Source organism: Astatotilapia calliptera, chromosome 3 (genome assembly GCF_964374335.1).
Source record: "Astatotilapia calliptera chromosome 3, fAstCal68.1, whole genome shotgun sequence".
Taxonomy (NCBI): Eukaryota; Metazoa; Chordata; class Actinopteri; order Cichliformes; family Cichlidae; genus Astatotilapia; species Astatotilapia calliptera.
The window spans coordinates 67,340,501-67,367,391 of NC_137424.1; the positions used below are offsets into that span (position 1 = coordinate 67,340,501).

The 26,891-nt window shown below is 39.7% G+C and overlaps 1 protein-coding gene and 2 long non-coding RNA genes across 7 annotated transcripts in view; 1 reads left to right on the plus strand and 2 right to left on the minus strand.

Annotated features, from left to right (window-relative positions):
* The window catches only part of LOC145425655 (uncharacterized), a 178,318-nt gene that overhangs the window by 94,603 nt on the left and 56,824 nt on the right, over positions 1-26,891 (minus strand). The window lies entirely within an intron of this gene.
* Positions 1-26,891, plus strand: part of LOC145425649 (protein NLRC3-like) — a 41,907-nt gene that overhangs the window by 3,761 nt on the left and 11,255 nt on the right. Inside the window, exons 2-13 of one of the 5 annotated variants that reach the window (XM_080298862.1) lie at positions 3,488-3,539; positions 8,586-8,661; positions 13,436-13,567; positions 14,680-14,772; positions 14,867-14,983; positions 15,217-15,348; positions 16,372-16,431; positions 16,935-17,045; positions 19,873-19,989; positions 20,125-20,241; positions 23,889-23,960; positions 26,734-26,812. In XM_080298862.1, coding sequence (XP_080154988.1) covers positions 13,479-13,567; positions 14,680-14,772; positions 14,867-14,983; positions 15,217-15,348; positions 16,372-16,431; positions 16,935-17,045; positions 19,873-19,989; positions 20,125-20,241; positions 23,889-23,960; positions 26,734-26,812 — 987 coding nt within the window. In that variant the 5' untranslated portion in view covers positions 3,488-3,539; positions 8,586-8,661; positions 13,436-13,478. Of the gene's footprint in view, positions 1-3,487; positions 3,540-5,785; positions 5,899-8,585; positions 8,662-12,819; positions 13,568-14,679; positions 14,773-14,866; positions 14,984-15,216; positions 15,349-16,371; positions 16,432-16,934; positions 17,046-19,872; positions 19,990-20,124; positions 20,242-21,875; positions 23,606-23,888; positions 23,961-26,733; positions 26,813-26,891 lie in introns of those variants that run through there. The other 4 variants (XM_080298864.1, XM_080298861.1, XM_080298863.1 and 1 more) reach the window with 4 other exon arrangements.
* LOC145425654 (uncharacterized) lies at positions 6,569-7,673 on the minus strand. The gene is made up of 2 exons (XR_013906373.1): positions 7,421-7,673; positions 6,569-7,109 (listed from the first exon to the last, which is right to left on the minus strand). It is a non-coding gene; the product is annotated as an uncharacterized LOC145425654 (long non-coding RNA).

Consider the following 26,891-nt stretch of genomic DNA (forward strand, 5'->3'; position numbering starts at 1 on the left):
ATGAACCAGTCCAACCAGTTTGAAACATACAAAGTAATGAGACATAAGAAGTTTCAGTCAGATAAAGATTAAATAAAAAGCACAAAGATCTGTTTCTACACATTCAAAAAAAAGTCTGTACAGGTCAGGATCAGATTAAAATGTTGGACTGGTTCATTTTGACTTGATTAAAGGAACATTTTTTTGTTTGTGTAAATCTATTAACAAAGATTTGATTACGAATTTGGTATTTTTTATATCAGCTTATGAGAAAGTAAAAATTACTTCTGGTAATCACATTCTTTATTCATACTTTGTTTTTGTGTGAGCAGGAAAATAATGCCTTTATTTGTCTTTAAGTCAAATGAAGTTCAGTATGTTAATCTGGATGACATATGCATCATAAAATGAGGTCTGTAGTAGACTTGAACATTCAAAAAATTGTCAGACACATCTAAACAGGGACAGGAAAATAAAATGCAAATTTAATGCAAGTGAAACAGGAAAGAGAGGAGAGAGTTCAAGTGTCCAGTCACAGAGGAAAATCAAAGAAGGCTTTAAAAGAGAAAAGATGGGTAAAGATGAGGGTGAAGTTATTTTCAAATCAAAGTTTGTCATTCAGTAAACTGAAGGCTGTTGTTGAACTTGAGTGCTGCTTAGGGGTGGGTTTTTATAATCAATTTATCGATTAAAATCGATTCTGGCTTGGATAACGTGAAATCCATCCATCCATTCGCTTCCGCTTCTCCTTTTCAGGGTTGCGGGGGGCGCTGGAGCCTATCCCAGCTGTCATGGGCCAGAGGCGGGGTACACCCTGGACAGGTCGCCAGTCTGTCGCAGGGCCTAACGTGAAATCGATTCATTAAAATCCTGAATCGATTTTTTAATATAATTCTTTTTTGCCCGAAATGCCAGAATATCTGGTGAAATCTCACAAAATTTCAACAACCACCAAACAGCTAAGACAGTAAATGAGAGCAGGAACACGGAGTTTGCACAAAGATTTAAACACACACCTGCTGTGATGCTCACACCTTTGATAAAGTCTTGCGTGTGTCAGCTTCCTTTTTATAGATACAAAAATATGTAAATGTACTGATCTGAATTATAATATTTCTGACTGTCAAAATTTCCCAGATTCAAATTGAATTAAATTGAATCGGAATTGAATCGATTCTAGAAATCAGTGACGAAACCCAGCCCTAGTGCTGCTCCTGCTGAGCTCCTCCCACCTGTCCTGTTTCAGGTGGAGTCCCGCCTCCTTCCAGGTAGCAGCTCACCTGTGTGTTTAGTGTTCTGGGGTCCGTTCTTCGTACGTCGCTTACTACATCCAAGATCAAATCATCGCTCTAACCGTGATCTAAATCTAAACTCGCTTTGTGAAACCGAAAACCCAGAGTTTTCGTTAACTCGGGGTATACTTACTCAGAGTTTGCACTAAACCGGCTTCCTGAAATAGGGCCCTGGGGCCTGTTCTTCGTACGTCGCTTACTACATCCAAGATCAAATGACACATCCAAGACCAAACCATCGCGCTAACCGTGAGCTCGCTAATCCGGTTCTCCGAACACACCTGCCGTTGACGATTAGTACAGCTGGATGAAGTAATGAGAGATCACTGGGTGTCGTAAAAGGGGCTACGCATCGATAGTAGAAACATTGATCGGCAACCCTCTGATTGGTGAGTGAGGGATTTCAGGAGTTTCAGAGTTTAATTAAAACGCAAGGGAACACTGCAAAGGCTGCAAGAGCAAGGAGAGAGGGCTGGCAGAAAGTTGCTGACAAATCAAACTCGTAAGTAATTTAATAATAACAATAATAATGGAGTGGGTTTATAAAGCGCTTTTCAAGGCACCCAAAGCGCTTTACAATGCCACTATTCAGTCACTCTCACATTCACACACTGGTGGAGGCAGCTACGGTTGTAGCCACAGCTGCCCTGGGGCAGACTGACAGAAGCCAGGCTGCCATATCACGCCATCGGCCCCTCTGGCCAACACCAGTAGGCGGTAGGGTAGATTTATTATATTACACTATATTATCCAATATTATATTACATTATATTATATTATGTTATATTATATCCCCTTACACATTAGAGCCACAACAGGACCCACTAGAACATGGGAACAAGTAAAAGTGAAATATAAGAATATTCTACAGAATGGTAATATTTATCACTTATATTGCTTTTCGTCTCTTGGAAAGAGACCCTGAAATAATCTGTTTGTTTGTTCATAACAGCAACCAAGAAAAGGGCAGAGCAAACAAAGACAGGTGGTGGTCCTGCACCCCCTCGTCAACAAGTTGGTTAAGTAAATAATACCCTCACGGGAATATTGATATCTCTCTATGAGCACACTGTCGCGCTGAGCTAAAGGATCCTGTCTATCCCGCAATATACGCTGAATTCTGAAAACTCTCCTTATCAATCTTGCACCTTCCGCAATGGGTGGCTCGCGTAAACGGACAGGACATGGCTGCGACAGGCTTCCCAAATCCACCTTCGCTTTTATAGCCGTGGTCTTGATTACACAAAGTAATTTGCAATTACTACTCTGAAATATGAATTACATCTGTAATAATCACATACATGTAATAGAATGTTAATAGTACATTTCCCTTTTTTAGGAAATGACCTGTATGTATCTGTGTGACATCAATACAAGGATCAAGTGCTGCATTATCTTTAGTTACATTGATGTTATTTATTTATGGTGAAACAGTGGTGGAATATCGCTGTTGCTTTCGTATAAATGAAGCGGACATACCTGCGTGGCCGCGATCTAATCTTGTTTACATAAAGTAAACCTGCTCCCGAGCAGCTTTACATTCAAGACTGGATGATTTGATAAACATGGGGTTTCTACAGCTTCTGATAAACAGTTCCTTTAATTGACTTTATCCTCCTTCTAACCAGTTACACACAAACTGAAGGGGTATTTATGGAGTTAAAATAAAACACGGAAAAACACATCCATTAATAAAGGTGATTGATGTTTTTTTAACAAGTCGAGTCCCCCCCTGCTTTCGTTTTCATAGCCTCTTTGCGTGGAGTGTCAGTGGCAGTCTTCTAAACAGGACAAAGGCATGTGGGTTCATGTTAGAGTCTATAAGTCAAACATTAGAATATGACATCTAGAGCTACACAGGCTGAACAACAAGGGACTTTTCTAAAACTAATAGCTAATAACCCTGCTAGGATTGTGCAAGGCTCATCTGCGTCATCTGTATTATCAATATGTGCCAGGCACTGCTTAGACGGATGTCAGGTTGTTATAATTCAGACACACACATTTCACTGTTTCACAAGCCCTTGCTCTGTTTTCTTTCAATTTGGTTAAAGACTAAAATGTTTTTTAAAAAAAAGAACATTATAAACAGATGGATAGAAATTGTGAAATCCCCGTTTATGATGATACATTTTATAGGCAGGGATGACTGTCGTGTGATTCCCCTCCCCCACACATCTCATGTGAAACCGGTTGTTCTCTCACTTTCGTTACAGATGGAGTTTCTTGGTGTTGTTATGCTTTTGAGCGTAATTCCTCCGCAGGCAGGTGAGTAAGAAAGAGCTTCGTTTTACACGAACCAACAGATAAATTATTAAAAATCATTAGTAAACATGTTTACAGTCGAGTGTTGGCAGTGGCGTGTCTAGAAAATTTTTGTTGGGGGGGCCAGGTAGGGGCACAGATTTGGAGAAGGGTGGCAGATTTAATTGGCAGATAATGTTTAAAAAAAAATTCTACCAACTGTTAACCATAATTCAATAACCCTGTAAACCTAATAACCAAATGCGCTTTTAACTCTTATTAGAATGAGATTTTAACCACTACGGTGCAAAGTTTTTAGATACTGCGTTGATAAAGTACAAGAGATACAATCAGTGCTTTGTCAGTGTTTACTCAGCATTCAAGGACAGCAATATTTGCATAGTATTTTTACTGACATATACTGCACATATGTTTTGGGCAAAAACATTTTTGAATATTAAAATACGAACATTTGTAACAAACAATTGACAAATTAGCCAGTTCCAATGCAAAACTTTATCTGCCTGTTAAAAAAAGAAGATAATCTTCTCACAAACTGGTGTTTGATTTTGAAACAGGAAAAAAGTGGAGAAACAACTGAAAAGACTAATATTTGAATAAAATCTGAAAGCAAGTAAATACTTTCTATGCTGCCTTATGGTAAACTTTGGTAACATTGATAAAGAACAACACTGGCTGATGATGAAATACAGTCAGCTGGCATGGTGACACTGCCAGTATTAACCTGCACAAAAAAATTGGCCCGGGCATTTTGACTACAGACCGGCCCACCAGGTATTAAAGCCATAAAGACTTTGAATGAAAACAAATGCTGTTGTGACAGTGATGTACAGTCTTTTTGGTATATGTATGATTTATGATGATACCACTTTAAATTCTCACTGCACACGTTTGTTTTTGCACAACTGTAAATATGAGATTTAAAAAGGGTTGAAAACGAGAGCTGAGGACGGTGACTGTTGTAAGTGCTCGTTAAACTTCGTGTAGTGAGAAAGAGTTCCTGAATAACGATTGTTTGTTTGTTTGGGTTTTTTCCCCCCGTCTCTTTATCAATTATATCTGAGCAAAATAAACAAGTTTTCTGATACAAAGAACGAAACTCAGTGTTTATGTAACGGAGGCGGAAAGGCTGATTTTATTTCCAAGATGTGGGTTTTTGTGTTTTTAAAAGGAAGGAAACCTTCCTCAAAACGGGCAGAGCAGTGGAGCCGCCGAGGGAAGAGCACACGATACAAAACTGTAGAATTAAAAATATAATTTATTATATTTAAATAGTTAAAAATGTAAAATGAATTAAAACAACCTTGGCCAAGGAGTGACACAATAAAACACAACATTAAAAGTCCAGTGGAATCCACCACGGCCTAAAAGTCACAGAAAAACTAAGAAATCCAGCGTAGTAATAAAAGAGGGAAACCCAGCAGAGTCCTCGCCTTCCTCCTCGCATTCCACGTCCTGGTGCACTGAAGAAGGGAGGGAGCGGCAGTCACTATTCTTTTGACAGTTTACTTTATAAAAAAAAAAGGATAAGTCAAAGACTTACCCCGGTGGGCAGAGCTCTCAACTCCGCCCGCCGCTTCCTCAAACTGCAATCGGCACCGCGGTCTCACTGCTTCTGTTCTCTCCCGCGGTGCACGAACTGGCTCTTGTCGCTCTCGCCACCTGACTGCCGCTACGCGTCTCTAGTCGCTGGTCATCTGCCTTTTCTCCGCTGATCGTTTCCCCTTCCCAGTCGCTGGTCGTCTGTCCCCTGATCGTCTCGCTTCCTCCTGCTGTGAACACCAGCTCCAACCCTCTTATGTGTCATTCAGCACTCTGTAAATTACTTTCCTTCCCTCTCAGGTGTGTCCAATTAGTAACAACGGGGGAAAGGGCGGAGTCTCTCCAGGACAATTTGCCAGCAACTAAAACATGCAAACTAAATAAAACACTGCACAAAAATATAACTAATGCATGCAATATAAAAAATAAATATGTACACTTCACATTAAAATACAGCACAGCAAAACAACGTCCGTCCTTCCCTGGATGACATTTATCTACCGGACGTCGGCTCGGTTTGCCACTGAACCATAACATCTGTTTGAGGCTGATGGAACTTTGTGGCCGTTAAGAGACTGCTTTATTATATGTAACCTGAGATCTGTAACAGCTTCTGAAGATCTGAATGTAGGACAACACACGAATCATGACTTTTGATCTTGAATCGACCGTACCTGTTTTCATCTACTGTGCCAGGTGCATGCATGCGGCTTTTTGTTAACGGCAAACTAGTGTGGGTAGGGCTTCCTGCTCAGCGTTTACTTTCGTTTTCCTGAACTTCGTGGTTGCTGTTTGTCTTCGTGTGAAGCTCCGTGCTAAGGTAACAGAAGCTGTCTGTAATGGTTCTTTTCTCTCTCGTTAAGATCAGCTGTTTGTAGATTTGTTCCAGCATAAATGTGCTCCATAGTTCGCGGTCACGAACTACAGCTCGTGTGACAAGGGGACAAACAAGGGCGAGTACACTTTTGCGTGTATATATGTGCACGCGTACATGTACTTAGAATATGGCAACGAGAGGAGCCGAGTTAGTTGATGGTCAGCAGCTGAACTCAGAGTCGTTGTTACCATGGATCCACTTTATAATGACTGAAGGCAGCTTTTCTTGTCTCAATCAGTCTGTGGAGGAGGCGGAGAGGGGCCGTTTCTCTCCCGCTCACTGACACACTAAATGCTGCCTGAGCTCGAGCAGAGAGCCGCTGGAGAGCGTCTGAGTTACGAGTGTTATTAACTTTGCGGGCAGAGAGTGTAGAGGGAGACACAGCGGAATCTATATAGTCATTATTTACTGGATATATGGCTCGGATACAGATTAAACATCTAGACTTACGTTTAAAAATACTGCGTCACAAACTGTTGGCTCTGCTCCAACAGGAAGCCATTTTGAGTTCACCCGAACAGAGGAGACATTTTACACAACTTCAATCTGTCTTTGGAGCTCAGAGCAGTTAAATACAGTCACACTTTTGATTTAAAGAAAAGTCACACGATGAAACAGTTAAAACAATAAATATCATTTTATTTACCCCTCCCCATGAGTATTAAAATACTTAAAAAATATAATTACTTTTACAATAGTAAAGTTATTGTACAATACTGCCATATTTATATATAGAGAAATAGTCTGTTCACAGTAATTGTCTTGTATCCATACACCACAGACAAAATTTGAGTCAAAGTGCAGTTGTTACAAAAGTTTCTTCGTATTTCTGTCTTAAATGGAAATGGAACAGTTTATACCAAATAATGTTTTTTTTTTTAACGTGTAGATATGGTACAAACAGTACAATTTTAATTTTAATGTCACTACAGTAAATGTGTGCAATTTGTTTTGTGTAACTAATAAACATGAGTGAAACAAAGCTAATACATTTTTTGAAAATCTTCAAGCTATTTAAGAAGAGAGTTGAGAATTTCCGAGGTGCACCTGAATGCAGCACATTGTCCACTTTATCACCGGTACTGTCTGAACTTGCAGCTCTCTGAAGTGTTGATGTGGTGAGCAGGGTCCGCAGCAGACCATGTGGAAACTAGCTTTGAAAAGACATTTAACTATTCAAATAAATAATAATGGTGATGCGTATGTGCCATATAACCATATACGCACAGTAGCTTACAGTAATGGAGAAATATAACCGCACCTATAAAAGTGCAAAAACATGGAATCTAAGTTAAACTGAAAAAAAATGTCTTTAGCTGAAGAAGACACTAGGCTGTGAGCACACTATCGTCTCACAGCACGTTTCCATTTGTGTTACCATTTTTGAGCAGGTGATGCTTTAAAACAGCTGCACGAGCTGACAAATGACCTGTTTTTAGTTTCAAAGAGAGATCAGGGTACTTACCAAAGTCCGATCTGCTCCCATCCACTCAGTGTCATCCTCGAGTTGATGGTCAGCAGCTGAACTCAGGTCCTCTTTACTGTGGAGACGCTTCTTAATGAATGAAGGCAGCTTTTCCTGCTTCCATCAGTGTCGGGAGGGGTGCGGAGAGGAGCCGCTGCTCTGTCAGTCACTGATGCACTAAATGCAGCTGCTAGAGAGACTCTGAGCTCCAGTTGTTAATAACACTGCGGGCAGAGAGCGTACACAGGTTATATTAAACTTTATAAAGTCATTATTCATTATATATCTCTTAGACAAAGATTCAACATGTAGACCTTTGGTTAAAAATACTGCGTCACAAATTGTTGGCTCTGCTCCAACAGGAAGTCATATGGACTACACCCACAAAGAGGTGTCATGTTACACATGTATCAGTTACTGTGTAAGGGTGCCCCGAGGTCCTGCCAGCCACGGTAGAAAAATAAAATGCAGCAACTTTTTCACTCCTGTGTCCTCAAGTTTTGTTATGGTCAGTTTTCTAAATGTAAACATATTTGTCCCTCAAGTTATATATTCCCTCACATTCTTTATAATGTTGAATTTCACACTCAAGTAGTTTGCTGATATGTGTTCTTCTCTCACTGATGTGAATGTGTTCGGGGGACGCGGTTACCACGTACCTATGACATAGTATTTCAGGTGTCCATCCCCAGTAGAACCAACTGGAGTTGTTACATTTACAGCTGTTTGACGAGGTCAAACAATTTAGGTACCGTAATATACCAGTCACACGTTAAATTTAAATAGAGATCAATAGAAGTGACATGTTAGAAAATTACTTTTATTATTATTTCTGGGTGTTTTTTCCTTTTAATGAGTAAAGTATTTAAAATATTATTAATATTACAATCGTAAACACAATAATAATTTGTATAATGGTTTTATTATATTTTATATTTATATATATAGTTGTGCTTTCCAAATAATAAATAGCTTGTGTCTAAGCACATATACAATTGCAGCTGTTACAAGTGTTATTCTATCTTTCTGTATTTCTGAGACCAAGTTACTTTAAGTCTGTCAAATTAGAGAAAATCAAAAACAAAGAAATGACAAAACTCTTATTGTGAAAACCTGTCTCCTCCCCTCTCTTTCGTGTCTCTCTGGAAACCATGACTAATTCCAGGAAACCGATCCCTGTGACGAGGCTGTTCTGTATCGGGGTTTGGAGCTTCTTGTTGGTGTATCTCTGTGAAGAAACTGTAAGTTTCCTTTGCTTCCTTCTTTAACAGTTTGTCTTTAGGAACTTTACTGTTTGTTCAGTTCAGTAATGTTTGGACTCAACATGTTTAGCTCTTATTTTAGGACAAACTTTGGATCACTTGTGTTTGAAGAGAAATCTACATGATTATAGACAGGGCTGGACTGGGACAAAAAACGGCCCGGGCATTTTGACTAGAGCCCGGCCCACCAGGTATTATAGGAAAAACCATAAAGCCTTTGAATGAAAACAAACGTTGTTGTGACAGTGATGTACACTGTCTCTTTGGCATATTTTTATACCGTTTATATCACATGACCACTTAAGGACATTTCCTGGTTTCATCTTCATGTTTCTCTCTCACCACATATCCAAACCGACATCATGACCAGCAGCTTTGCAGCTGTGGCTCCAGCAAACATCAGCTGATACTAGAAATTAATATTAAATAAATTCTAACAGCAGCTGATCAAGCTTAAACGTGCTGCTGTTGTTTACCGCGACATCCGCTGGTTTCCTCTTTCTGGCGCAAAGTGAGCGATAAACAAACAAGAGAGAAAAGCCGATCAGCTGATCATTGATCAGTTTTATGATTGAAGTAGAAACAGGAGAGGGAGGGTGAGAGGATGAGAGAAGAAGAGGCAGCTGTGCAGCGTAAACACAGAACAACTCCAGCTTTGTGTCGTTTTTTCATTGTAGCTGAAGTCCGGGACAAATTGCTTCCTTTTCACCTCAATACAGATGTATTGTAATTGGTCCAGCCCAGAGTCATGACAGAATCATGACCAAATGGCCAATCCACCACTTTTCATTGTTTATACTTTTTCAAAAACAAACATAAAAACGAAAAATCTCCATCGGGCATACCAGGCATTTGCCCACACTTCTGACACCCTTCATTCTGGAGCTTCCAAAAGTTATTTGATAGAAAAAAAATGGTTTGAAGTCTTCTCTCACCCCCATTCTCTGCGGCCTGCTGGAGCGGGGGTGGCTAGGAGGAGGAGTTGGTCGTCCGACTGCGGTCTGGAGTTTGGGGCAAAATATGCAAACTCAGCAGCCTGCAACAAGTGCTTTAAGCTGATACTGTGATACTGTCAAAGGAAGTAACACCTCGAATCCGATGAAACACCTGGCGACGCATAGCGTTTTTTTTTTTAAAAGCCGAGAAATGCTCCGTATTTGATGGCAGCAGCAGCCGTTCTGCTCTGCGTGAGTAGCTTAATGTTGTTCGTGTGTAATTTACGTTGAGTAGGCTAACCACGTTATTACATTAATGCATGTAAGGTGAACTAGCAAACATCATCATAGCTACATGCGGCTGTCTTCTTGTTTGATGGCAGATACTCCCTTCACCCTGGCCAAAAAGGCTAAAATGACCAAAGAAAAAGTGGAAAACAGCTAAACATGAGAGGTTTAGGACAAAGTTTGTGTTTTTTCCATTGTTTAAGCACTGCTTCCAGCCAAGAGTGATACCATATATGCCCCATAGCTGCAGAAAAGGCTAACATTGTTATCTTTTTACAAAAAACCAGCTGAACATGAGAGGTTTTTGGACCAATTTTGTGTTCTCCATTCTTTAAACCTGCTCAACATTTGGCAATAACCCCCATTCTGATTCTGATTCTGATTCTGATTCTTTAAGCACCGGTTTGAGCACCGTTTAACCATTTAACCACCGGCACCGTTTCAAAAGTACCGGTTTGGCACCGGTATTGGATAAAACCTAAACGATACCCATCCCTACCCCTGAGTAAGATAGCCTGACTTGTTCCTGGGCTGATGAGAGAGGAGAAGAGAGCTGCTGAGAGGAAAAACGAATAGCCCACCCCGTGGTAGTTGTGAATGGTGTGTGAGTTAACATTCCATGTTTAAGATGCTCTAGCCTATTACTTGTGTGCATCGCCCCTATCTACCTTTGGCATATGTGCTAGTTAATGATAGCTATGGTGGCTCAGTTATTTGATAGTTTCTGGCCTTGTTCAAGCTTTATTTGTTCCCTTTACCAATTCACATAACTTTGTGTGCTGTAATATTATTGTATTACGTAGTGGTTAACTAGAGGGCTGACTGCTTACTAACTGCCTCAGTATGAATATTTGTCCCTTGTATTGGAGTGCCATCTTGTGGCTTAATTTAGGTGGTGCTTTAATAAATGTATACACTGTCAAACTGATGCTCAACCGTAGCATAGTTGTTGTAGACAAATTCATGGCTAGCTTTCTTACCCCTTAATCTGTATTCATGTTCTAATGCTTTTCCTGTTCTTGATCGCAGAAACCACGCCGCATCACCCCTCTACATCCTCCTACACTATGCCATATCTCCTTGTACCACCAATCTGAATGCAAATAAATTCCATCTGTTACAATCTACTCCCTGGATGTCAGCTTCTCCTTCTGACCGAGGATAACTATTACAGCACAACCCAGCATTAAACTGATCTGCGCCCTTCTGTACACCAGTGCTGTGCTCCTAATGCCCACCCAGTGCTCAAAACAAGTGAGTGAAATGGCATGATGCACTGTATCAAACACATCTGTCAAATCTAAAAACACAAGAACTACACAGTCCTCAGAGTCAGTAGCTAAAAATATGTCATTAAAATCCTTTAAAAGGGCCTTGGGTCCTGGTTTGCGTGTTGCCGGGGTTGTGGGCGGGTGGGTGCATGGGGGCCCATCCCTGGCGCATGATGCCGCCGGTGTGTCGAGCCACCTGGGGGGCTCTTCAACTGGTGGGGGAGATTGTCACACCTTGCAGGAGCTTTCCTCTCCTCAGGAACTCTCTGCAGGAGGGGGAGATACAGGAGAGGTGGAGGAAGATCTCAGCCTGGGCGTCTATCGTCTCATGTAGTCTGGAAGATGAGTGGATGGTGGGGTGGGTGCAGTTTTCTCTGTGGTGGGGTTGGGTGGACTGTCCCGGGCTCTGTGGGGCCGGGCGGCGCTGCTGCGCTGGTCCCCGGTCTGGATGGGCCTGGGCCCCCTTTCCCTGGCGGGTCGCGGAGTATGAGAGTGCCTACTGGGGTCAGCGGGGGAGCTGGCCCCAGGGAGGGGTCACCTGCCCCACCCTTCCTTCCCTCCCCATCTCCAGCTGCCTCCTTCTTCCCGCTCCACCACAACCACCCACACATGCAGGGCCTTGGAGTAGGGGTATGTCACCAGGGTGCAGAGGAGGCTACCCCCCCCACCCCCCCCCCCCACCCCCTCTGTCCCCTTCTGGCTGCCCCTGCCTCAATTTTATCCCACAACTTAGACATTCACATTACTCACACTCTCATTACACATACATATAGGATCTTGGGGGTGGGCACGATACACGGAATCCAAAGTACCATCAGGGTGTACACCCCACCCCTGGCATCGTTGCCCACCTCTCAATGTTAAATACACGTAGACATTGAGGGCTAGCAGGAGGGACTATGCGCTTTCCTGCTGCTCTCTGGCAGGTAGCTCCATGCCCTCCTGGGTTTTAAATGCACCTTAGAACACACATGCATCAACACTACAATGAGCGGGTGGAGGGAGGTTTGGAGTCTTCTCTCACCCCCATTCTCTGCGGCCTGCTGGAGCGGGGGGGCTAGGAGGAGGAGTTGGCCGTCCGACTGCGGTCTGGAGTGTGGGGCCTCCCTGCTGCTGCGGAGTCGGGGCGGTCTGCCTCCCCCCACCGCAGGGAAAAGGGTAACACCACCTGGGTCTGGGTGCAGTTCCCCCTCCAGGGGTAAGGGTACCTAGACCCGGTTTGTAGAGTATGCTTGGGGAGTGTGATCGTGTGTACAGTGTCTCTTTATGTCTGTCTCCACGTTGGTTGAGTGTGGAGTAAGTGCATATGAGAAATAGAAAAAAAAGACAAAAATTAGACTCGCCATTTACTTATTTAAGTATTTTTTGCCTATTAAACAACATTCAACTGAAGACTCATTCCACGCACTTATATAAAAACAAATTAAGGTGCAATATGGACATTATAGACGTTATAGACCATGCTGGGCAGCCTCTGCATCCTCTGCACACGGCCATAAACAACTAGAGGAGTCTGTTCAGTTACAGGTTGCTTCTCCCAAAGTCAAGGACCAGCAGACTTGAAAAGTCCTTTTTACCACACGCCATCAAACTGTTTAACTCCTCGCTGGATGGGAGAGGGAGGGGGAACGGGGACAAAGGAGGGGGAACAAGTAAGCTGTAGCGCCTTTTCACTGTGCAATAGTTTTTGTTAATATCCAACGGTGTAAGAGACTCACAATACTTGAAATGTGCCGTTCCCTTGTATTCTTATTCCTATTTATTCTATTTATCCCCTTTGTAGTCTTTGTATTTATATATGTGTATATGTGGTATATTTCTGCTCACATTCTGCAACTTCTGTTGGTGCTGTGCTACTGGAAACTGAATTTCCTGGAGGAACCCACCCGACGGATAAATAAAGTTTCATCTAATCTAATGTAATCTATAGGGCAGTACAGGGCTTTGTATCTACCACTCCGCTGTGATATAACGAGCGGCCACGGTCACGTGGCTTTCCGTTGCCTTGGAGATCCACCCATTTGTAGTTTGAGCAACAGAAGATGCCTGGGACAGTTCAGCCATAACTTTAAACTTCTCCTGCTCATACACGTTTGGAACGATCTTGTCACACTGAAGTGGACGCGCAACGGGATATCATAGCGTGGCTCAAAGCATGTTCATCACAGTTTAAACCCCTTGTTTTGCACAATGTGCACACATGATGGAAAGGAGGATTTCAGTTGATGTACACATGAATGATTTGTGTTTCCTCTGCAGGTGAAGGTAGAAAGTGTGTGTGAGCTGATGTGAATTCAGCAGCATGGATCAGTATGAGGGCAGAGAGGAGGGAGTCCCTCCCTCTAAAACCACTCTGTTTGGGGAATATGAGAGCCAGACCAAAGCTCAGAGGTGAGATGACCATCTCTAACTGTCCATGACTCTTCTCCATGTCACAGCTCAACACTCACATCAACCACTCAACCAAACAACAAATACAGAATTAAACAAAAAGAAAATTAAAAATCAAAAGGTGTGTTCTAGTGAACATAAAAAAATAAATCTCTGATGTAATGTTAAAATCTTTCGTGTGATTTGGAGCATTTCAAATAAATAAATGTATAATCCAAAAAGTGGGTATATTAATACTGAAACAAACAAGAAAAGAAAGAAAAATCTTCCCTTTAAACAAAACTTATACATTCTTTGACAGGAAAACAAGTATGTTTACCTTATCACCTTATTTTAGCAGTGTGCGTAGGTGGTTAACAATATAACCACCTACGCACATGTTCTGAAGGTGTTCTTGTGGCTGATATACACAAATATTTCCATGCCATGTCTGACATCAATGGGAAACGTTTTTCATGCATTTTCCTTGAAACCCTTAGTTCAGGGTCAAAGTTTCAAGAAATTCAATCTATCTATCCATTTTCTATCTCTTATCTGAGGCTAGGCCATAGGAGCAGGAGCCTTAGCAAAGAACTCCCTCACCTCAGCCACATAACAACACCGAGGTATTCTCAGGCCAGGTGCGAGTCTGGTCTCACCAGCGGGGTGGGAGTGAGGAGGTTCTCAAAGTATTCCTTCCACCTCCCTACTAAACTCAACTAAGACAAACTAATAATAATAGAACTTAACATTATCCCAATATATCATGAGCAATCAAAAAACAAAATAAACTCAAAATGCCGGGTCACAGACCCACCCCCCTGACAACTGCAGACTCAGTTGAAGTCAGCAGCACCCCCAGATCCCCTACACACCGTATGAGTGGAGCATCACGTTCCTCCTGAGTCACCTGACATCTTTCCTGAATTGCAATTCAAGGCAGTTTGAAAGTCTTGTTACATGGCCTCACTGAACTCAAGTGACAAAAAGTCCTACAAATGTAGAGGAGATGGGTATTAAATTTGCTTAACATAGAGCGAGTATGAAGGAGTGCTTAGTCTGGTGCTTAGTCTATTTTGGAGGAAAAATTGTCAGTTAAAAGGTTTGTGATTTAGATTCTTTGTTAATTCCAGTTGTTTGCCCAACAATGAAGCGGGGATGCGTAATGAGTTACAAAAAATCTTGAAATCTTTAGAATCTTTTGAAGAAGCCATGCCCGACACAGAGTGAGTATTGTGGAGAGCTTAATCTTTTCTTCCAGCTTTTACAACACTTTCAATCCTTTTCAGCAAAACAACATTTTTTTTTCTTAATTTTCAGGACTTGGCATAACTGGTGTTTTCCTCCTTCATTACACACCCATGAGTACTTCCTACCCATAGTTTCAGTGCCTATGGAGCTTGATATTAAGAAAAAACGGCATTCACCTACAAGGAGGTAATCTGTGTCTAAATGTTATTCCCGACTCAGCGTTTCTGAAAAAATTCTCTTAACATGTATATAGGACTGCTCTTTTTTCCCCCATTTCTGTATGTGTGTGTTTATATATATATACACGTTATACAATTGTTTTAAATTATATATATATATATATATATAAATATATATATATATATATATATATATATATATATATACATATATATATATTTCTTTTTTTTTCTTCTCAGCATCCAACAAAGAAACCACTGTGCTAAAATTTCAGCCAGTTGTTTGCCCAACAATGAAGCGGGGATGCGTAATGATTTACAAAAAATCTTGAAATCTTTAGAATCTTTTGAAGAAGCCATGCCCGACACAGAGTGAGTATTGTGGAGCGCTTAAACACAAAATAGTTTTATTTTGTTCGGTTGTTTTGTTTATTTTGTGTAATGTAAACAAAATTGGACCGAGTATAGGATTGATAAATTCAGGAATAATGATAGGCAGCCATACAAGCCATAGACTTCTTTTTGAACTTGGTTTATTGGACATTGGACATGCTCCAGGTAGGGCTGCTCCATCAATCGAATTTTAACCACGATTACGATCTGGGCTTTCAACGATCATTAAAAATGACTGAGCCGATTATTAGCCCCTCCCTTGTGCTTTACTCTCGCGCTGCTCCGTGTGGCAAATCGAGCGCACCACTCTGTGTTTCGAACACGCGTCACAACAATTAAGAGGACCCGAGGGAAGCTCGGAAAGCTAAGCAGAAGTTATTTGGAGAGGAGAGTGACTGCCGTTGGTTGAAAAGAGAGGTAAAAAAAAACTTCAGTGGTGTGGAAACATTATGGGTTCACGGAGTCAGACGTGGATCAAGTAGACATAGTGTGTAAACTTTGCTACGGTGTCGTAGCTGCACCACAGAGCAACACTGCAAAGTTCACTAAACATAGATGTTTACATTTTTCATTTATTTCTTATATTGCAAACATTTGCACTGTTATCAGTATTTGCACACTATTTTATATTATCTTTTGACAATCTTTAAAGCCATTATTCAATACATTGTTAAATAAATATTGTCAAATAATCGAGATCTCAATTTCAGTGAAAATAATCGTGATTATCATTTTTGCCATAATCGAGCAGCCCTAGCTCCAGTGATATTGGTAAAAATACACCTTTTTAGTATGTAATGCTTAAAGGTGAAAGGTCAGAAATAGGCATGTTGTTATACAAACATCATAAAATATACAATATTTAGTCTCCCTCGGACAGAGTTTTGCTGTCTGAGTGTCTTCTTCTTTTTTTAAAAACGTAGTTTTTATACTTTCAATGTTTACATTTTAAAACACATTTTATGCCGACTAAAAAAAATGCATTATTGTTTTTTCTTTTAGGAAGGACTTCAGTGAAAATTCTGATATTCTGGAATGTCTACGTTCTTTAGCTACACAGAGGTAATCTGTGTCTAAATGCTGTCCCTCTCTGTGTTTTTGAAAAAGTCTCTAACATGTTGTCTGCTCAGATTTTTTTCCACACATATATCAAAGGTCATATGTGGAATAAGCAATGTTTTTGTGTGTGTGGTGTAGTATCCATCAGACAGACAGGTTTATAGGACAGAAAATAAATTTAATAAGGGCTTGATTTTTTTTTTTTATATATATTTTATATTTCAAATTTATATTTTATTATTATCAGACGAATTGCTTATGATTTGGATAGTTTATTTGAATGTAATTGATGCAATTGTCTATTTTTAATGACCTTTTTATATTTGAAAACACATTTCAAAAAGAAAATGCATTTGTTTTTCTCTCTAAATATTGTATCTGAGCATTATCTGATTGTATTTTTCATAATGTTTAGTATAATCTCAGGGAATTTGATTTTTTAAAAATAATCTATAGATTTTACATAAAAATGTGCATTTTTACAATTGTTTTAAATTTTCTTTCAGGGATTTTGCTTCAGGAGACCTTACGGAATTTGGACAGAGCTATGGGTGCTCACAGACAGACAATACAAGGCATATGGACAATATTGTTGATGAAACATTTTATAACAGAGAGTGAGTATTATGGAGGGTGTAATCAGGGTTTGATCATATTTTACAGGTTAGAGTGATGTCAGTTTAAAAGTTTGTGATTCCAGTTAATTGTGATGTAATTGCAAAATCTCTGACTTTTGCAATTCTGTATTATTATTGTTATTATTATTAATAGTATTACTTTTTTATGTTCACTTTTTAAAATAAATTTTACAAAAGTTTTAGATTTAATAACAGATTTTTTAAAAATATTTTGAAACCATAAACTGGATCCATTCATAGCCTAAAGCCTACTTTACCTACAAACTGACAAAGGAAACACGGAAATCACTTTAGTTTTTCACAGATCAAAGTAAAAGAAGTTTTGATTGATTGAACGTGTGTTCCTAGTGTTTGTTCTGTGTTCTACCACCTCTGCAATTCCAATAGTGTAAGTAATAGAAATAGTGTAATAGTGTAGTGGAATCTTAGGAGCAGGTCACAATCAAGTGTAACAACATTTATACATTTTCTCCATCACTAAATTAGTATGTGCACATTGCTGTGACAATTTGAAACAACAGGGACTCGCACTTAAAAGTCAAAACTACTGCCAGCTTGTAGGCCTGTGGTACATAGCCGATAAATAGAGAAAGGTTGATGATATTTAAGATTGAAACATGAATTAACGATCTGACTTCTTTGAGTAGTCCTATGGGTATGAGGTCCAAAAGACACGTTGATGGTTTTGAGTAATTTAAGTAATTAATCAAGCCAATTCAGAAAGATCAATTGCTGAAATGAGTCTTAATAAATATCAGTTGTATTCTAGCACCCAAAGGACACACACTATCTTTCAAGGACAATAGATTGATGTGAAGGTCAAAGTGATAATCAGAATCAGAATCAGAAAGGGTTTTATTGCCAAATGTTGAGCAGGTTTACAACATTAGGAAATTGCTGCGGTGCTTCAGTGCAAACATAGTGTCATAAATAGCACTTAAATAGACATGAAAAAATAAAAGTAGGAATAAGAATTAAAAGTGCTACGTAGAAAGATATGTGCATGAGATATACATGAGATATATACATGAGAATAAGAATAGAGTGCTACGTGGAAAGATATATACATGAGTGCAGGTGGTGATCAGTGCCAAACATGGAATGGTGCAGTGACACAGCGTAGGGTCATGTGTTAGTGGCGGGGACAGTCATATGGTTATAATAACGCATGTTATTATTATTATACAGTTTCTTGCGATAATAACGCAAGAAACTGTATTTAAAACAGTTTCTTGCTGCTATTGTTTGCATTGATGACATATAGTCATGTAGTATATGGTATATGTGTGTTCTAAATATCAGGTTGATGTAGACTGAAGCCACAATTAATGGCAGGATTTCTTTCACCAGTTTTGTAGGAATAAAGTCTAAAATACATCTTGATAGTATGGCAGCAGTAATAACTGGACTTAACTAATAAAAATCAATTGGGAAAAAAGTGACTCAGCTGTGAGATGGTTATGAATAATTTTTATCTGTAGTGGTAAATTGTTTTCTTTATTTTGTGTTTTAAATGAGTCAAGGTCAGAGTTTATCTTAATTTTAGTTTCAAGAAACCAAATCAAGTGTGGGCAAAAAATACCTTCTTGTATTTTAGGTTTACTATTAAGTTGATGTTTGATTTCTAATTTTCTAATTATAGATGTCTGTGGTTTGCATATTTGACAACTTCAGGATTAATAATAGGCACATTCTAGTTATGTAGCAGGGAAGCAAGGGGGCTTTTTGAGTTGAGAGGCATGGCCTGAAATGTGAGTCTCACAGTTTTCTGATTATGTACATGAGATAGTCCTTTATAATGCCTTATTTTAAACATTGACGCTTGCCCTTTGAGCATGTTGACACGGTGGTTCGCACTGTTTCCTCACAGCAAGAAGGTCCTGAGTTCAATTCCACCATCAGGCCGGGGTCTTTCTGTGTGGAGTTTGCATGTTCTCTCCGTGTTTGCGTGGGTTCCCGCCGGGTACTACGGCTTCCTCCCACAGTACAAAGACATGCAGTTTTTAGGGATAGGTTAATTGATCAATCCAAATTGCCCATAGGTGTGAATGCGAGTGCGAATGTTTGTCTGTCTTTGTGTGTTAGCCCTGTGGCAGACAGGCGACCTGTCTAGGATGTACCCCGCCTTTCGCCCTATGACAGCTGGGATAGGCTCCAGTGCCCACGACCCTGAAAAGGATAAGCAGATGGATGCTTGCCTTTTGAAGGAATTCATTGTTACCTTGTTTAGTTAGTTATGGTAAATGGCCTGTATTTATATAGCGCTTTACTAGTCCCTAAGGACCCCAAAGCGCTTTACATATCCAGTCATCCACCCATTCACACACACATTCGTGATGACAAGCTAAATTGTAGCCACAGCCACCCTGGAGCGCACTGACAGAGGCGAGGCTGCCAGACACTGGCGCCACCGGGCCCTCTGACCACCACCAGTAGGCAACAGGTGAAGTGTCTTGCCCAAGGACACAACGACCGAGACTGTCCGAGCCGGGGCTCGAACCAGCAACCTTCCGATTACAAAGCGAACTCCCAACTCTTGAGCCACGATCGATGTTATACAAACCTTGAAGTATAACATTTAGCATGGAGAGATGTACAGCACAGTTTTTATATTTTCAGAACAATGTCACAACAATACCATACATTTTTACAAAATTTCACACTGCATTAACAATGATATAATAAAAGCTTAGAATTATATTTCTTTTAAATAATGTAAAATTGTGAAACAGAATCTTTACATTATTTTATATTATATATAAATTATATACAATATATATTATATTATTACATTTTTTTTTTTCAGGATTCTTCCTCCACAAGGCTTTACTGGCACTGTGCCCAATTATGTGTCCGTACAAAGTGATTTTTCAAAGGATATCGGAATTGATTTTAAGGAAAGACAGCATATTGCCACGGAGAGGTAATCTGTGTTCCTGATTCTGTGTTTCTAAATAAATTTTCCAACATGTTTAATGTCAGCTAGCTTTTTTGGCCAGACATTTCTACATTAATATATGGGTGATAGTATGTTTTGTTTTCTTTTTTTCTTTGTCAGGACCCATTATATGCAGAATTTGAATGGGTCTGTAGTCAGCCGCCTGTCCTTACAGAGTGATTTTTCAAAGGATATGGGAATTAATTTTAAGGAAAGACAGCATCGTGGCAGGAAGAGGTAATCTGTCTCTCAACCTTGTTACTGACTCAGTGAATGCATTTTCCATCAAATTTAATTTCAACTTTTTCCCTTTTTCCCCCACACACATTTCCATGTTCATATGTGAACTGGTCTGTTTACCACAAACACAGATTTCAAAAGTACATGAAAGAATAGATGTTGTAGTTTTTACTGAAAATGGATGATAAATTGTCAGTTAAATAGTCCATTCCACCTCTTCCATTTCATGGTCGTGGGCGGCCATCCCACCTGTCTTAGGGCGAGAGGCAAGCAGTTAAATAGTATTTCAATAATAATAACTTAAGTTGACTCATGTCCATATTTTTTGTTTTTTTGTTGGGTTTTTATGTTGTCATTTTTAATTAAAATAATTTAATTTCACAACAAATTTTCCTCAAAAAAATTAAAACAAAAAAATCTATTTCAAATAGAGCATTTGGGTTTTTTTTCTGGATAGATTCTCCAACACTTTTAATGTTATCTTTAAGCTAATATGATAACCTTATCCCACCAGCGCTGTGGAGGTCCAGCTTTTCAGATCCAATTAAAATCAAATCACTCATAATGATTCTCTGGAAAACCGTAGAATTCTTAGAACAGAGTTTATTAAGCATTGTCATATGAACAGCAGAATAGTACATTTAAAAGCGCAAATATCACATAGAAAGCAAGCAAAACAAACGAAAAGCAAAGCAACCCTGGGGTGTAGAGCCTTTATGCACAGACAGAAACACACACAAAACAGACAGGAAATAAGCAGCAGAGAAAAGCTACTCAATGCATTTTGGACACTTATATAGGGACGAAGAGCTATATGCTTCTGTTGTACAGCCATTTAAAGGGCTGCACCTGCTTGGAAGCAGTCCAGTTAACCACAGCTGCTGTACAGTTAAAGGCAGCTCCCCTCCAAGGTATGGAGGCCTGTCTCCCCCCCACCACTCCCCCTACCAGTGGCAGACGCCCTCAGTGCATCGGTGGTTCTTTGTGTCTGGGGATGGGCGTCCAGGTACACACCGGCTCACTCAGGCACAGCTGGCTGCTGGCAGAGCTCACGGGCGGGTCACTGCAACCCCCCTGGCTTCTGCTCCGCGGCTGCTGAGTGAGCCCTCCTCTGGGACTCTCCTCAGCTCTTTCTGGGATAGTAGCGGGGTTGCCCCTCTGTTGGTCTTCCTTGGTCTCTTGTGCTCTGAGGGCCTCTGGATGTCTGGAGCCTTGATCTCCTCCATACCTGCTTCATGCCCTGGTGAATGGGGCTGTGGCTCCCCACACCCTCTAGCAGATCATTACATGAAAGAACCTTTTGAATACAAGCGCGCTCATGCTCACAGGTGTACACACGGGTGCTCACACACACACACACAAGCTACACCCTTTTTGGCTCCTACCTCAAAGAACATGGTGCGCTGTAAATCTTACGTGCTGCATAATAATATTTAATATTTATTGCTATATACACATAGAGTATCGCGATGGTGTTTATTATATTGCTGTTTTTGTTTGCTTGTTTTCTCTTTTTTCTCTCAACAGCTGATCCAGGTGATATATATAAAAATATGCATTTTTTTTTTGCCCCCCCCCCCCCCCCCTTTTTTTTTTCTTTTCCCTTTCTTGCCCTTCATCACTATTCTTCTTCCCCGCTGTCTTCGTTTCCCTCCCTCTCCCCGGTCATGTCTGTCCCGTCTGTAACAACTGAAAATAAACTAAAATAAATAAATAATAACAACAAAGGTCAATCAAATAGACCAATACGGCAAGGCGGGGATGGTCCACTTGGTAAAGTAATTCCGTTGGGCTTCTCTCTTTGCCTTCAGACAATAATTCTAATGACAAAAGAACCAAACGGGACAGGCGGCAAAAAAACCAAACACAAAAACCCAACAAAACAGTTAAAGGCAGCTGCATGCCGAGAAGGGTCATGCACATACTTTAGCAGTGCCAAGCTGAATTAACCCTTTGTTGGACTAGTCACAGTTGGCCAAAGGTTTCTTTCTGATCCTTATTGTTACATATTCAAAAGTATTGATCAACATATGTTCATGCAACAAGTGGCACAACTTTTTCATTATTTTAGTGGGAGATGTATATCACCTAAATATATGGGCTGTGTGATTTGAACATGCAGGGTAAATGCTTAACACAGTGACTTCACTATAAAAACACTTCATTGTGAGCATGCACGATACCACTTTTTTATGTCCGATATCATAAATTTGGATATCTGCCGATACCGATATGAATCCGATAGTGTTTTTTAATCAGTAAAACTGTTTTTTAAATATCTTGCTACATTTTGCCTAAGTTCATACTCAAGTTTAAAAAACAACAACACTAAAGCTATTCTGTTATACCTGTATACAAAAGAAATATTTCATAGTTCAGAAATAATGATCAATCTAATAAACTTAAACCTACACCATCCTCCCTATTCTGGTATTTTAAAGAGTTCTTAGCTCAAATATTAAGCAACCTAACTAATAGGGTTTCAAATCCCAGCAACAAAAACAAAAAAATAGGGAACCACCCCTCACGCTCCACCTCATGATGCTTAATCGGCGTAATCAACCTTAATTTGATGCAGTGTGAAAAAAAATGCACAGAAATAATTTTTTTCAAGAAATTTTAAATAGATTCAACATCTTTCTTCAACAGAACGGCAGACTGCACAGCCTTCCCAAAGGGAAAAGTACTATAGCTTACTAGGGTATATATATTAGACTTAATAGTTACTATATACAGTAATTGACTTCTATTCATTTTACATCAAATTAAAACTTTGGGTGTCAGATAATTATTTATTAAAAGCTCGACATTTTAAATGAGAATAAGAAAGAAAAGTATGTCTTTGTGCCCCCTTTTCCCTGTTAATGCCCTATCGGCCCCCCTGGCTAAACTTTGCTAGATCCGCCCCTGCACAGTTACCAGCCGTCAGCTGTAGAAAAAGATCCTGGTGTAGAAAGTAATATTAAATAAATTCTAACAACAGCTTATCAAGCTTAAACGTGCTGCTGTTGTTCAGCCTCTGGTTTCCTCTTTCTGGCGCGAAGTGGACCAAAAACAAACAAGAGAGACGAACTCGCGGCAGAAAAGCCGATCAGCTGATCATTGATCAGTTTCACGATTGAAGTAGCAGCCGGAGAGGAGACAGTCGCTCCATATATCGGTTGTTAAGCTTAACGCAGGAATGCTTTACAAACATTCAGAGATGAACTTAAACACTTGCTTTACTTCTCTTGGGGATAACTTTCTTGGAGATGAAATGCCGGATTGGTAGCAAGGCTCTAAATGCTCAACCAGACCACCGACAAGTCTCACATGCCACAGCTGCTTTATCACGTGACGCATACTGCTCCAGCGTGCTAAGGTTAGAGGCGAGTTACGGTGTGTCGCAAGTTTTGTGAGGTGCTTTCATGACATATAATGGATTGGATTACATTTTTTATTTCTCTCCGATATCCAATCCAGTAATTTAGGTCAGTATCGGACCGATACGTAATATTGGAGCGGTCCATCTCTAGTGTATACAGTTATATATGTCATAATAAAATCCACAACATTATCACTTTTAACAAAGCTATAAGTATAAATGATTTTACAGAAAATTTGTAAAAGTTAAGTTTTTTTTTCTTTTTTTTTTCCCCCTTTAGGATTTCTTCTTACAACAATCCAAAAGACATGAATATTAATCCTAAGAACAGACGACGTCCTGCCAGGAAGAGGTAATCTGTGTCTAAATGTTGTCTCACACTCATTTTTATGTGCATATAAGCTTTTTCTTTTATTCCCTAGTTCACTCTAATTTGTTCTCTCCAGTTCCCTGTTAATAAGCCAACTGCCGAGAACAGCCTTATTCTTCTCAGAATATTTCTGACCAGCATTTCAATGGGATGTTTTTATAGTGACAATTCAGTGTGAACTTTACCTTCTTTGGGAATAACTTGTTGGTGACACAGTTCTGTTCAGATTTAAAGAACTAATGTTGAACTTATGCCTGTATAAACTTCTTGATGTTTTTTTTTAATTTTTTTTATTCAATTGTAATAATTCATATATTTTTTCCTTTATTTTTGAAGAAGGTTCCAGGAAAATTTGCTTAATTTGGAAATAATGGGATAATATTAAATGGTCTTTTTAATTTAACCACAATCCAGTTTTATTTTCATAGCACCGAATCTCAACAGCTGCCTGAAGGTGCTGAAATAAATGTTTTTAACCAGACTCAGGACTTGTACGCTCAGAAATATCTGATTGTAAAAGAATTTGCTTAGAGTTGGACTTAAATCAGCACTGTGTATATTTTTAATTTATTCAGTGTGTGAGCTTTCACTGAATTTAATAGTCTGGCCCTGTGGGGAAAAATAATAATGCAGCCCATCCCTACACTGGAGCATGAAATGTAAACAGTCTGTAGTTGAAAAAAGATAATTTCCTCCTCTTAGAGTAATGCTTTGGAAAATTTGCAACGTCCAGCTGTTTGGGGGAATTACAGACTGTAACCACAAATCTGAGTCTGTAGTAAGGCCGAGTGTTTTTCCAGTCTCCTCAGGCAGCCTGTAGTGGCAGATTGCTCTTTGCTGCCAGCCTTGGCTTGTTAAACGTGTGCTAATTTTGATAAGGAGCCATTGGTCCAATACCTAGCATTTTTCTCTGTCTGATCTCATTAAAGAGTACAAAGAAAGAATGTAATACTCTTACTAAGAAAAGTGCCCCCTGTGCAAATAGTTGAGATAGCTGGTTTGCACTATGTTAGCACTAGACACGCTCTTTCCTGGTGTGATAGACACCAGCCTTATATATCAGGGCTCTAGAATAGCTTTTTGACATGGACGCACTCAAATTTTTCAACCACATCGCTTAACACCGCAGTTTTGCATGTGCACTTTCTTTGGGGGGGAAGTCCATACAGACAATATTCATTTCTAAATTATTAACTAACAAACTTGTGCTTAAAGTGCTTTGTCAATATTGAGAAATTTGTTAAACTTAATCATCATCTTGGCCTCCTCTGATGACCTGTTTGCTACTGTCTGTTGCTGAAAGGCAGTGGGGAGAGGGGACACTTAGGCAGTGCATTTATTGCAGCATATAATATGTTTTCTGGATACACTTTTTTATTCGATTCCGGTTCTCAAAGCCCTGATTCGATTAAATTTTGCCTCAGACAGTCATTTATCAGTACTGATACATGTGAGACTTCATCAGAATTGTGAACATCACAGCAGATGCCTTTGTGTGAAAGTAACTGAGAATAAAACACAGAAAACCATGAAGAAGATTTTCCTGGTCTGGCTTTTTATAGCAGATAACCTTAAAAATATTCTGCAATTTTGCATAATTTTAAGAAGTTTAAATTTCTTCAGTATTGAAAAGCAGAAATTAGGGTTTCTTGTCCGAGGTCATTTAAGTGAAAAAAGAAAAAGACAGCGCTGTAAACAACGGTAGACTGGTGGGTAATAAGCGAATGAACAATGCAGAAAACAGATTTGAGATGGGGAAACTGTTCCTGAAGTACACAGAGAGAGAGAGCTGTGCATGAAGTGTGATTTTTATCGTGGTGGAAACAAAAGAGCAAAAATCAGAGGGAATTCATGACGACATTTATCAAATTTGAAGCGCAGTTTGCTGCTTCTTTATCTGCTGGCTTTGCGAATTTTGGTTGGAGAGAGACAAAACCTGCAGTTCAGAATCTAGTGCAAAAAAGACGTAATCACAGCGCGGACCGGACGCATCAGAATCACTAAGCTCCGAAAGCGTGTCCGTCTACGGGCCGTCGGGTGAGAAAGCCGAGAAAGACAAAGTTGATTCTGATGCGTCGGTCCGTTCTGTGTTTACATCTTTGTGTGGAGTCCGTGTACCTGCTCTCATCTGCTGTTTGGTTGTTGTTGAAATGGTTTTGTGAGCTTTAATCTGAGAATATGACGTTTCTGGCAAAACAGTTATATTTAAAAGTCGATTCAGGATCACAGAAAACGGGAATGATCAACAATAGCATTTCAGCCTTCATATTGTGCCAGTTAGGTTAATGTACTTCATGATGACTGAGCTTAGCTGAGTTTTTTTGACGTAAAGGGCAGAAAGGAAAAAGAAAGTCAATTTCAAACCATTAACGTACCTTTTAACTATTAGACATAATTAAACATTAAAGTACTTTTTCTCACATTTGAGTCGGCTTCACATGTCATTTACATTTTATGTACCTGTCTGTTTCTTCTTTCATTTTTGCTGTTAATTATAAATTACAACATCACTTAATCACATTAAAGTGTAGCAGCTGAAGTATTTTTATACCGACCATCCATTTTTTCCTGGGGTCTACTCCCAATTAGACATACCCTGCCATTTATTTCATGACAATGATGTTGAAATGTCACAAAACTTGAAATACACATTTTTGCTTTTATGACATTTAGAGTGGTTTGAAAATTGGTTTGGTTGCAAGCACTTGTTGAATCTTTGCTATGAGTTTAAACTGATTCTTTGATTCCATCACAGAGTGAACCAGGAGAGCTCAGAGGTTCCCACTGGTCAGTCTGCCCAGCAGCATCAAGCACAACTGAACTCAATATTTATGGTCTGTACATGTACAACAACTACTCTAACATTATTCTTTGTAGACCAGTAGATTGTCAGTGTGTCCAACATGGATCTGA